The sequence below is a fragment of the Hemiscyllium ocellatum genome, chromosome 29 (genome assembly GCF_020745735.1).
Source record: "Hemiscyllium ocellatum isolate sHemOce1 chromosome 29, sHemOce1.pat.X.cur, whole genome shotgun sequence".
Taxonomy (NCBI): Eukaryota; Metazoa; Chordata; class Chondrichthyes; order Orectolobiformes; family Hemiscylliidae; genus Hemiscyllium; species Hemiscyllium ocellatum.
The window spans coordinates 44902184-44915176 of NC_083429.1; the positions used below are offsets into that span (position 1 = coordinate 44902184).

Genomic DNA, 12993 nt, shown 5'->3' on the forward strand with positions numbered 1-12993 from the left:
GCCTTCTCTGTAAGGGCTGAATCATCATCCTGACCTGATACCATCCCAATACACATCATTAAACTCATCTGGAGCTCCCACTCCAGAGCAGGGGAGGGGTGGGGTGGAGCTGCCACTGGGAGATGTGTATTGGATGTAGGTCCTAGAGAGCATTCGTGAGTCTGTACCCCAGCCCACATCAGGACCCGGGGAAGGAAGACGGTGAAAGAAAGGAAGCAGGAGAGAACTTTTCTTCAATTCCACAAAATAAGTGAAAGCTGTTCACTGGTTCGTTTCTCAGGAGACGTCAGTCAACCTACCTGATTTAAACATTTACACAAAACGAGGCAGTTAACTGTCAATCGTCACAAACTGGTGCCTTCTCCGTGGTAACACCTCCAAAAATCTGAGGTAACTTGCCAGCCACAGTGCACTGATGCAGGATGTTTCTTATGTTTTTTTCCCTTTGAGTCGATAGTCTTATGAATTTTTCTCCCTTTCTCTTTTGTAAAGGACCTTGCTGGAGAAAAGTCCCATAATCTCATAAGCATGTGAGAATTGGGGGCCATTTGACTTTTTATGCTTGTTATACCATTCAGTGTAATCATGGCTGATCTACTTTGATCCCTTGGCTCACTTGGGGCCAAAATCAAAATCTCTTGATCTCTTTCACCCATCAGCTCTGGATTGGATAATTCTGAAGATTTGCCTCCTTTGAGTGATGATGGTAATTTCCTTCTTTCAGTCTCCAGACTCCCTGTATTATGGTTTGATGGGACAAGGCATGTCATAGGATAAATGTATAGTTATCTTCTTTGGTGGCAAGAACAGGAAGGCAGATTACTACCTAAGTGGAGTCAAGTTAGGTAAAGGGGCAGTACAAAGAGATCTAGGTGTTCTTGTACACTAGTCAATGAAGGCCAGCATGTAGCAGGCAGTGAAGAAAGCTAATAGCAAGCTGGCCTTCATAACAAGAGGGATGAGTATAGAAGCAAAGAGGTTCTTCTGCAGCTGTACAGGGCCCTGGTGAGACCGCACCTGGAATATTATGTGCAGTTCTAGTCTCCAAATTTAAGGAAAGACATTCTGGCTATTGAGGGAGTGCAGCGTAGGTTCATGAGGTCAATTCCTGGAATGGCGGGACTATCTTATGTTGAAAGACTGGAGCGACTGGGCTTGTATACCCTTGAGTTTAGAAGACTGAGAGGAGATCTGATTGAGACATATAAGATTATGAAAGGATTGGACACTCTGGCAGCAGGAAACATGTTTCCGCTAATGGGTGAGTCCCGAACCAGAGGACACAGCTTAAAAATACAGGGTAGACCATTTAGGACAGAGATGAGGAGAAACGTCTTCACCCAGAGAGTGGTGGCTGTGTGGAATGCTCTGCCCCAGAGGTCAGTGGAGGCCCAGTCTCTGGATTCATTTAAGAAAGAGTTGGATAGAGCTCTCAAGGATAATGGAATCAAGGGTTATGGAGATAAGGCAGGAACAGGATACTGATTGAGGATGATCAGCCATGATCATATTGAATGGTGGTGCAGGCTTGAAGGGCAGAATGGCCTACTCCTGCACCTATTGTCTATTGTCAAAGCACAGCCCCAGTTCAGTTCTGCTGCTACCAAATCAGTGCTGCAGTCACTCAATAGCAATTGGCAGAGAAACCAGAACCATATCCCCTCCACATTTCTGGGGAGCAGTGAGATTCATTGCAGTCACCTACCATTGACTGTGGTGACATCAGTTCACCCACTGAATCTTTCAAGTCGAAAACCTCCCAGCCAAAGGCTCAGCCCCTCACCGTGTGAACTTGCTGAGACTGGTTGATGGGAAGGGGATAGGGATGTAATTAATGTAATTTATTAGTTTGCAGAGTTGGAGGCCGCAGTACGAAGGTGGAAGCTGTTGTGTGAAGAGAAGACCGCACAGTATGAGCAGCTGGTGAAACGGCAGGCAAAGACACAGGACAGTCACAAGGTCAGTGCCGGAGAAAAGGGAGCCACTTTCCACATGACTGCAGTTGAGGCTCATTCTGCAGAGGGCATGCTTCCTTTATGGGCCAACAGTAATCTCTTGACTCACATCAGACTATCTGGTCATTATCATATTGCAGCTCAAATACAAACTGAAGGGGTTGCAATGGGGCACACTGAGGTTATGAAAGGTGCTATATAAATAAAAATTGGAGAGTAGGACTCAACCATTCAGTTCCATGAGCCTCCTCAGCTATTTAATTTGATTGAGTGACCTACATTTTAACTTCATTTTACCCACCTCGCTTCCATATCTTTTTATACCTTGCTGAGTATAAGCTATTAAACCTGCTTTGAAATTTTCAGTTGACCTCCACTGACAGGTTTGCTCCTGATTTAGAGTCTTAGAGATGTACACAACGGAAAACAGACCCTTCAACTTAGCCATGCCAACCAAATATCCTAAATTAATCTAGTCCCATTTGCCAGCATTTGGCCCATATCCCTCTAAACCCTTCCTATTCATGTACCCATCCACATGCTTCTTAAATGTTGTAATTGTACCAATCTCCACCACTTCCTCTGGCAATTCATTCCATATATGCACGGCCCATTGCTTAAAAAAATTGCCCCTCCGGTCGCTTTTAAAACTTTCCCCTCTTCGCTTAAAAATATGCTCTCTAGTTTTGGACTCCCTGCCCTGGGAAAAAGACCTTGGCTATTTACCCTATCCCATGCCCCTCATGATTTTATAAACCTTTTTGTGGGCGGCACGGTGGCACAGTGGTTAGCACTGCTGCCTCACAGCGCCTGTAGACCCAGGTTCAATTCCCGACTCAGGCGACTGACTGTGTGGAGTTTGCACGTTCTCCCCGTGTCTGCGTGGGTTTCCTCCGGGTGCTCCGGTTTCCTCCCACAGTCACAAAGATGTGCGGGTCAGGTGAATTGGCCATGCTAAATTGCCCGTAGTGTTAGGTAAGGGGTAAACGTAGGGGTATGGGTGGGTTGTGCTTCGGCGGGTCGGTGTGGACTTGTTGGGCCGAAGGGCCTGTTTCCACACTGTAAGTCTAATCTAATCTATAAGGTCATCCTCGAGCTTCGACACTCCAGGGAAAACAGCCCCAGCCTATTCAGCCTCTCCCTATAGCTCCAACCCTCCAGACCTGGCAACATCCCTGTAAATCTTTTCTGAACCTTTTCAAGTTTCACAACATCTTTCCTATAGCAGGGAGACCAGAATTGAACGCAGTATTCCAAAAATGATCCTCACCAAAGTCCTGTACAGCCTCAACATGACCTCCCAACGCCTACTCTCAATGCACTGACCTGTGAAGGCATGACCTCCCAACGCCTACTCTCAATGCACTGACCTGTGAAGGCATGCTTACTTTCACCACCCTGTCTACCTGCAACTCCACTTTCAAGGAACTATGCACCTACACCCCTCTGCCTCTTTGTTCAGCAACACTCCCCAGCACCCTACCATTAACTGTATAAGTCCTGCCCTGATTTGTCCTATCAAATTGCAGCCCCTCACATTTCTCTAAATTAAACTCTATCTGCCACTCCTCGGCCCATCTGACCAAAATCCCGTTGTACTCTGAGATAATCGTCACAAACGTTCCGGGGTGAAGAAGCTCCAGTTATGAGGAAAGATTGGAATGGTTGGGAATGCTTTTCTTGGAAGAGGAGATTTGATTGAAATTTTTCAAAATCCTGAGATTTCCGGACAGATGGTCATGGGGAAATGATTTCTGCTCATTAAATGGACAGAGAATGAGATGGTACAGATGGAAACGTAGTGAATGTGATGTCAGTTTAATGACTAGACCAGTACTTCCCAAAGTGAGGGTCAGCAGCTGATGCTTTGGGGGTGCGAGTCGGAGGCAGCAATGACTGTTGTGGAACTCTGAGTTAAAACAGCTGTACTGAAATGGGTCGGTTAGCTCAGTTGGCTGAATGGCTGGTTTGTGTTGGAGGGTGACACCAAAAGCATGGGTTGACTTCCCTCACTGGCGAAGACTACCATGAAGAATCCTCCTTCTCAACCTCTTCCCTGTTGGTTTTCCCTCAGGTTAAACCACCACCAGTTGTCTCTGTCCGATGTGATAGCAGTCCGACGGCCCTCTGTTGCGATGGTGAAATGTTTTGCTTTACTGTTATCCCTGCTCTCTAACAGGCCCCCACTCTCTCAGTCTCTTCCCCCACCCCATGTCAACCCATTCTCACAGATATCACTGAGAAGTCACAATGTTTGAACCTCGAAATGGGTCACAGTTGGGAACGGTTTGGGGAACACCGGCCTAACCTTAAAACAGGGGAGGTGTTAAGGAAGTGCAGCACTCTGTCAGTAGCCCTGGCAGCTTGATGTTTTGTGCTTAAGCAGTGGAGCAGGATTCAAACCGAGAACCTTAGAACACTTAGCAATGTGAATGCTGCTGATTGAGTCAGAACAAAGTCATTTATTAAATGGTCATTGAATAAACACATGGATGAAAATGGAATAGTGTAGGTTAGATGAGCTTTAGATTGGTTCCACAGGTCAGCGCAATATCGAAGGGCATTTACTGTGCTGTTATGTTTTGTGATCTAAGGGATATTTCTTTGAACCAAGACCTGGGATGGGGGAAAGCCCCCAAGCTGTAAATTTAAAACCAAAAAAATGGTTGCCACTTTTTCTGTGTGGCCAGAAAAGGGGGCGGACAGAGAGAACTGCAAGTTCAGTCGCTGTGTCAGTCTGAGATCAGTCTTGAACTGTAGGATTTCTTTTAATGTTCTTTCAGCATCAAACAGCAGAGCTTCAGAGGCTGAAACAGGAAATGGAGAACGAGCAGAAAGTGCAACAAAACGATAAGAAAGCTCTTCAGAACCAAATCATAACTCTTCAAGATGCACTCCAGAGTAAAGAGGAACTGATCAAGAAGTAAGAAGGATTAAACCCCGCCCACTCCCCCCTTCCCGTGCACAGAGTACCCAGGTTGCAGTGACCGGGGTCTGTAGTGTGCAAAGCTACACTCCCCAGCTGCCTGAGTGACTTGTGTTCTCAGCTTGTTTTGGCATTTTAGAATTTGGGAAGCAGCCAGAGGTGTAAATGGATTTTTTTTTCTTTATTTGTCTAGGTCTGAGAAACAGATACAGGCTCAGCAGCAAGAGTTGGAAAGCCAGAAGGACCATTTCCAGCGTGAACAGTGAGTGCCAGCTTCCCTCCATCACAGCAGTGATGGCAGTCTTCTCTGTAGTGAAACGGAATCTGTAAATGATGACGCTGATGTACCAGATGATGCTGCTCCAATGCCAGAGGAGCAGATTGGAGCGATGGGGAGAAGTGTGTAGAGAGGTCCTAGACACTACACTAGAGAACTGTATTCAGTAAAGCACGGATATAAATTGTGTGTTACTGTACTGAAGAAAACTTTACAGAGGACTAGGGAGACACTTGGAAGAGGGGCAGTCAAATAGGGGGAAGATCGTTAAGCCAGCAGCGCCGTATGGTGTTTGTGTAAACATCCAGAGACACGAAGGAGACGTTTATATCTTGTTTCGAGGTCAGAGTAAAGCATAGAATTTTTTTTGGTGGTCCATGGGATGTGGATGTGGCTGGCTATGCAAACATTGATTGTTTAACCTGAATTGTTAAGTCTCACCCATGTTGCCGTGGGTCTGGAGTCACACATAGATCAGGTAGGTAAATATGCAGATTTTCTTCCCTAAAAGGGAATTAGTGATCCAGATGGATTTTTATGACAATTGACACGCTCACCATTCGGCTGCAGATTTTTATTGAGTTCAAATTATGCCAAAAGCCGTGGTGAGATTCAAACCCATGTCCCCAGAACATGGGGACCTAGAGTTCACTCATATAGTCCTATGATGTTGTCACTGCCTCCTCTTGCCTTCATGGGATCTAAAGCACTCCTGGATATTGTGAGGTTGTGAAGGATGCTAAGAAAACACTACAAATCTTTCCTTCCTTGCAGTGCTCTGTGTAGTTGTGTACCTGTACTGTCCTCTGCTGTCTGATTATGGGTGGCTCCATGGCTGCTGGTGCTTTCTCTTTTTCTCTCTCTCTCTCTCTCTCTCTCTCACAGTCTCACACACACACACACACACACACACACACACACACACACACACACACACACTCACACACACACACACGTCCTCAGTTAAAGATTTACATGCAGGAAACGTGTTGTACCAGCAGTGGGAGCTGTTTCACAAATGCAGTTGTTTGCAAATGAATTTGAGCAGGTTGCTAATTTTCGAGGCTGGTTTCTGTGTGAGTAGAACTGAACTGTACTCAGTAACTATTGTGATGCTGTTTGTGCAGAGAACAGTGGGCACAGGAGAGAATTCGTTTGGAGAGGCAATCAGCGAAAAGCAAAGATGAGTTTATTGAGACCATGAGAAGAGCGATGGCTGCGGAGGTAATTCTTTAGCGTGCCTTGGTCAATGCAGCTAACTTTGGTGAAGTGTTTTGCTTTTACTCTCCCTCTGTCTGCCATGCGAATTGCGCTTTTTAGGTTTTGCATGTCCAGAACCACAGGTAGCTACACCCTTTCTTTCCTCTGCTAGTAGAATCATAGAAAATTTGTGGCGCAGAAAGAGGCCACTTGGCCCATCATGTTCCTGTCAACGTAACACCCCATCCGCCCCTTTGGCCATGCCTAACCCCACTGTCCAACATTTGGTGTGTAGCTGTATCTTGGAGGTGCATGTCCAGACATTTTTTTTTAAATGAGTCAAGAGTTTTTGCTGCTTTTGGGCAGTGAATTACAGACCCCTAAAACCATCTGGGGCAAAGGTGTTTTCCTCAGCTCCCCGCTAATCCTTGTACTCAGCACTGACAGGTAACATTAGTAGCAAAAGCGAGGAGATGTCCCTGTTGTAATAGTTTTGAAATTTGACTGTGGATGATTCCCTCATTGAATCAGATGAGAAATGCACGGTGGTACTGTGCCACTCAGACCTGAAGAGCAGCAGGCTTGGTGTGGGCCCTGTGCAGGACACTTGATCAGCCCCCTCTCCCCACCCCTTTGACCATTTGCACCATCTGCGGCAGCAACTCTCCCAAGACAGCACCTTCCAAATGTGTGACTACTGCCACCTAAAGGCCAAGGAGAGCAGACACATGGGACCCCCACCCCATGCTGGTTCCCTTCCAAGTCACACACCATCCCAACGTGGGAATATGTCGCTGTTCCTTCACTATCGCTGGATGAAAACCCTGCAGCTTCCCAATAGCAGTGTAGCACTTCATGAAGGCACCTCAGCACCACCTTTACAACAGCAATTAGGGGAGACCATCAATGCTGGCCCAGCCAATGACATTCTCGATGAAAGGAACAAATAAAACACAGATCATTGTGAGAGAGTGACTCAGGATAAATCACTAAGCTCAGTGAGGGAATCAGGTGATGTACCTGGAGCAAACTATCAAACGTTGGTAGACTGATTTATTCAGTGGAAGGAAAGGATGGGGAGGTTGCATCCTGAATTTTTCTGAACCACCACTTTCTCGTTGTTCCTCCAGGTTCAGGTGCTGGAGGGCAGACGGGATAAAGGGATTGTTTTCCTTGAGCAAGCTGCAAAGGAAGGAGAGGTGAAACTGTCCAGCTTGAGGCAGAAGCTGATGAGGTAAGAGAGTGTGCACCGAATGTGAGACTGTGAGCAAATCATGTCAGAGTCTGTATAGTTGTGTTGGTAAGATAGTTAACACTTTGCAAATCATAATGACAAAATCTTAATTTTAGCAATCAATCAAATCAATATTGCTGCCTCCATTATAACAGAGACTCTAAATATAGTGCTTTGATTTTGATTTGGTTTTTATAGTCACGTGGATGGTTTAGTAGTTTTGGGTATCCTGAGGTTGTGAAGGGTTTCTGAGCAAGAATACTATCAAACTCGATATGTTAACTCTGTTTCTCTCTCCATGGATGCTGCCGGAATTGCGGAGTTTCTCCGGCAATTTTCTATTTCTATTTGATGTAAATGCACTTTTCCGACTTCTGTCTGCTATCCCTCCTTGTTTCAGAGGCTCCCCACAGGACAGAGATTTTATTGCATTTGTCATTCTTTTTGACCTCTGCTGTGAAATGGGATTGGCTAGGTTAATAACTAAAGAAACAAATAGCAGGCTCATTTGAAAATGAAATGTTCAATTCATTTGAAATGAACCAGGTTATACATAGCCCCGGTGTCATATTTGACTGGGAGATGAGTTTGTGAATGCGTTATTAAGACCATCTACTTCCACCTCTGTAGCACTGCCAGCCTTCTCCAGATGTGATAATCCTAATACTCACTTGGCTGGTCACCCATATGCTCTGTTCCATAAACTTGACATGCATTTGACACTGATCATTGTGTCCCTACTCCTTTCAATGTCCTATTCACCAGTCACCCTAAAGCTCACTGTAGACCAGAAATTCTGACAGGTTTATGGAGATCACCCAGCTATAACTTGTAGAATGTATCAGTGTAGAAGCCATGTGATGGGGTTCTTGTGGCCAAGTGGTAGTGCTCCCACCTCTGAACCAGCAAGCCTGGGTTCAACTCCTGCATGCCCTGGAGGTGTATCATAACACGTCCAACCAAATTGCTTAAAATAACTGGAAGTCACGGTTTTAAAGAAAATGGTTTTACAGTGATAGGAAGCTTTTTTTTGTGTATTTCCTGACCCCACGCCCTTCTGAAGTCGGGGAGGGAGTAGAAACAAGGTTGTGGAAGTGGTCAATTTTTTTTTAATGCTGAAGATCAATGATGGGTTCATCAATATTTGTTTGAAAGTTAACAGCGGGCTAACATTTCAGAGACAGAGTAAACTCTTTGTACTGATTGTGGTCGCTCTGTTGCACATTTGCAGCAACCTCTCCGACTTCTATCTTGGATTGCGAGAGGGTAACGCCGGGTTTATCACTTTATGGTCACAGCACTCAGAACGGTGCAAATGCAGGGTACAGGTTACTCAAAGGAGCTAAAAGAATCACACGCAGCGGTGCTTTTTAAACCTGTTTGCACTGAAATCTCAAAAAGGCAGTTTCAAATGTTAAAATACTCCCCTTATATGAAGTAACAAAAATAAAAACATACTCTGCCTCCGACAAATACACAGCCGACTGTTTCCTTGTGTGAATGAGCTTTTACTTGCAGTTAGCAAAAGAAACAGTAGCAGGCCATACTGCCACTCAAACCTGTTCTTGTATTCTAGTAGATCAGCCATGTTCTTATACCTCAACTGCACCTTTTGTGACCCACTGACTTGTACATGTAGCTTCTGCACCTATATATTTTTGAATGCTGTTGTCCATTTGGATGCGTAGTGCTCGCTGGTTCAGACTGTTCGATACATCTCATGGGGTTGGTTTATCAATAAAGAGAAATATGAGCTGAACCATGCACAGCAACATTACACTCAAAATCGAAGGGTTAGTGCTTCGACTGTTTCTGCATGAGCTGCATAGCCAGCTCCATTAGCATTGACGGGGAGAGTGACCGGGATCTCTATGCTGTGAAGGTGAGGGGCTGGTTTTAAAGATCTTTCTTCTGTCCCCACAGCACGCCTACGGTTCAGATTGACGTCAAGGCTGCGATGCTGGCATATGAGCTGGTGCTCGCTGACATCAAGTCAAAAATACACCAAACAGTGGTCAGTATTTGGCTTTACAAAGATTTTGTGGTCCGTTCTCTTGCATCCTCCCTGTGTCAGACACGATTCCCCGTAGCACTGCAGTCTCTGAATCACTGGGATTCGAGCCCATGTCCTCACTCCAGGGCTCGTAGCTCCGATTTGATCCCGAGGGAATGCCACATTATCAGCGCTGCCATCTTTCACGGGAATGTTCGGGTAGGACCATTTCTGGCTGAGATGTGAGAGATCCCAGATTGTGAGAGTGGAGGAATTATCTCTGGTGGGCCTGGTCAATACTTATCCCTCCATCAACCATCAGAAAGACAGATTTTCTGGTCTTTGTCACATAACTTGTTGTGTACAAAATGGCTGATGGATTTTCTACGTGGCAACAATGACGACACTTCAAGTACTTTATTGGTTACACTTTGAGTCATTTAGTGATCATTTTTGTTTCAATTCCTCTGCTTTGCACTGCCTGGGAATGTCTTAGATCCAGTGAGATGTGGAGCTGAGCAGTGTTTTTTGTTCCCATACTCCTGTGGCTTCCTGCGTCAAACCTGGCCCATCCACCAGAATGGAAGACGGAACATTCCTTTATCGCTTCCCACTAGCCCCCTGCCCCAACTCCCTTATCTTTATCGCCACACCTCATTCCTCCCCCACCCCAACTCAACTCTTCACCCAACACAATATAGTCTCCCCAGTGAAAAGACCCCAGGACAATAATGCATAATAACCTGGGAAACTGCCCTGTCTGTGTAAGGTCACCAACATTAGGCTTGAAGATTATGGACCAAGTGTTAACTATCAAAAAGTATGATGCTGGAAAAGCACAGTTGGTCAGGCAGCATCCAAGGAGCCGGAGAGTTGATGTTTCGAGCATAAGCTTTTCATCAGGACTGACATTGCTGATGAAGAACTTATGCTCAAAACATCGATTCTCTCTTGTTCCTCAGATGCTGCCTGACTGGCAGTGCTTTTCCAGCACCACACTTGTTGACTCTAATCTCCAGCATCTGCAGTCCTCACTTTGTCCAAGTGTTAACTATCCCAACGATTACTTTCTGTCTGACACTGATCTCTGTTCTAATGTCTTGAGAGTTGACATTCACTGTTCCAGTCGGGCAATACTTTCCAAAGACTTGGAATCTGAGAATTGGCCATATTCCAATCCATTTGTACTCAAACATCCCATGGCCCTCATTTAATCTCTTAAATCTGGAATAAACTATCTGTCAGATCAGTATCCAGCCTTTTACTTATATAGAACCCCTTCAGTATGGAAAAAAGCCATTTGGCACATTGAATGTACACCAACATTCTGAAAGCTCCCAGACCTAGCGTCCTGCCCTGCCCCACTCCACCCCCACTCCACCTTGACCCTATCCCCGTAACCCCACATTTCCAATGGCTAATCCACCTAGCCTGCACATCCCTGGACTCTCCGGGGCAATTTCCCATGGCTAATCCACCTAACCTGTACATCTTTGGACAGTGGGAAGAAACCAAAGCACCCAGAGGAAACCCATGCAGATGCGGGGAGAACGTGCAAAATTCACACAGTCGCCTGAGGGTGGAAATGAACCCAGGTCCCTGGCACCGTGGGGCAGCAGTGCTAACACTGAGCCACTGTCCCGTCCAAAGTTAACAACTCTATACAACTCTCTCACTGTCTAAATCTTCACTGATGGAAGCAGACCAAGGTATGTGACCACGTCAGAGGTGGGTGAGATTCTTTAAGCTGCAAATCCCAACTTTATGATTGAAAACCTCTCAAGGTTCCCTTTTCTGTTTTCACAAGGTCACTCCCAGTTTGCAAAAATGTTCATCCTTCTTCAAACCCTGACGTGGGTGTATTTTATGTGCCAATGCTGTACTCATCTGGGCTTAGAACCTCACACAATCGTCACTTTAAAAACTAAAAAGAGAGAGGGGGAAGACAGTGAATAGAAAACTGAGTCCACAGTTAACCCTTAGTGGGAGAAAGTGCTAGAGATCAGAGTCGAGAGTGTACTGCTGGAAAAGAACAGCAGGTCAGGCAGCATCCGAGGAGCAGGAGAATCGATGTTTCGGGCATAAGCCCTTCATCAGGAATGGTGATAAGGAGCTTATGTCCGAAACATTGATTCTCTGGCTCCTCAGATGCTGCCTGACCTGCTGTGCTTTTCCAGCACTACACTCATTAACTCTTAGTGATCCAGTTTCCATGGAATGATTTTCGAATGATTGGTCTAGCTATTGCAATAATAAAGCTACTTCAGCCAAATAAGTGGTAAGCATTGATTGTTCAAATACTGCAAGAAATGCTTTACCTTTTGGTTTTTCATGGTTATTCTTTTGTTACATCAGAGTACCTTCAATGAACAGATTGACCTGATTCGGAATGGAGCAAAGTTGTGTAACATGCCACAGGTCCCTGTCTTCTTGCCTCCTTCTCAGTCTGATTTCATGGTAAGTGTTGAGTTTGAACATATGGATTAAGAGCAGGAATAGTCCACTTGGCTCCTTTAGCCTGCACCACCATTCTCTAGGATCATGACTGGTTTTAGCTCCACATCCTCGTAACCAGCAACTCCCTCATTAGTCAAAAATTAATCTATCTCTGCCTTAAAACTATTGAATAGTTCCTGCTTCCACTGTTTTCTGGGGAAGAGAGTTTCTAAAAACTTGTGACCCTCTGAGAGAAAAAGTCTTCGTCAATTGATTTTTAAAATGATGTTCCTCTAGATGCATTCTGGCAGTCAAGTCCCCACAGGATTTTGTATGTCTCCACATATGACTTGAAAATATCCTAGAATCCCCTCCCCAACAGCATTGTGGGTCTACCCACAACTCGTGGACTGCAGTGGTTCAAGAAGGCAGGTCACCATCACTTTCTTGAGGGCAACTAGGGACAGGTAATAAACGCCCACATCCCATGAGTGAATAAATAGAAAAAAAGGTCACCCCCTCATTCTTTTAAACTCCATTGGCTGCAGGCCCACCTATCTGATTCTTCTTCATAAAACAATGCCCCCATGCCCCCTGCCCAAGTATCTTCTCTGAACAAGTTCTAATAAAATAATATCTTATCTTAAAGGAGTCCAATTTTGTGAACAGTACTCTCGATGTGGCCACATCAATACTCAATACAAGTAGCCCTTCCTGTTCTATTCCATTGCCCTTGCAATAAATGATGACATTCTGTTTGCATTCCCAATCACTCACTGTAACTGTATGGGCTTTTTGTGATTTATGTACTAGCTTGCCCAGATCCCCCTGAACTTTAGAGGTATACAATCTCTCCCCATTTAAATAGCAGACTGCTTTTCTATTCTTCCCCTCAAACAGAACAGGCTCAAAATCTCTGACATCCATCTGACTAATATTTGCCACTTTGTCAAGTCACCTATTGTCCGTTTA

General features: G+C 45.2%; 1 protein-coding gene across 1 annotated transcript in view; it reads left to right on the forward strand.

Annotated features, from left to right (window-relative positions):
* Positions 1–12993, forward strand: part of LOC132829533 (E3 ubiquitin-protein ligase DZIP3-like) — a 118192-nt gene that overhangs the window by 88764 nt on the left and 16435 nt on the right. The window contains exons 26-32 of the mRNA XM_060846758.1: positions 1849–1959; positions 4739–4878; positions 5075–5143; positions 6286–6382; positions 7489–7592; positions 9516–9606; positions 11941–12042. Of these exons, the coding sequence (XP_060702741.1) occupies positions 1849–1959; positions 4739–4878; positions 5075–5143; positions 6286–6382; positions 7489–7592; positions 9516–9606; positions 11941–12042 (714 nt within the window). The remainder of the gene's footprint in view (positions 1–1848; positions 1960–4738; positions 4879–5074; positions 5144–6285; positions 6383–7488; positions 7593–9515; positions 9607–11940; positions 12043–12993) is intronic.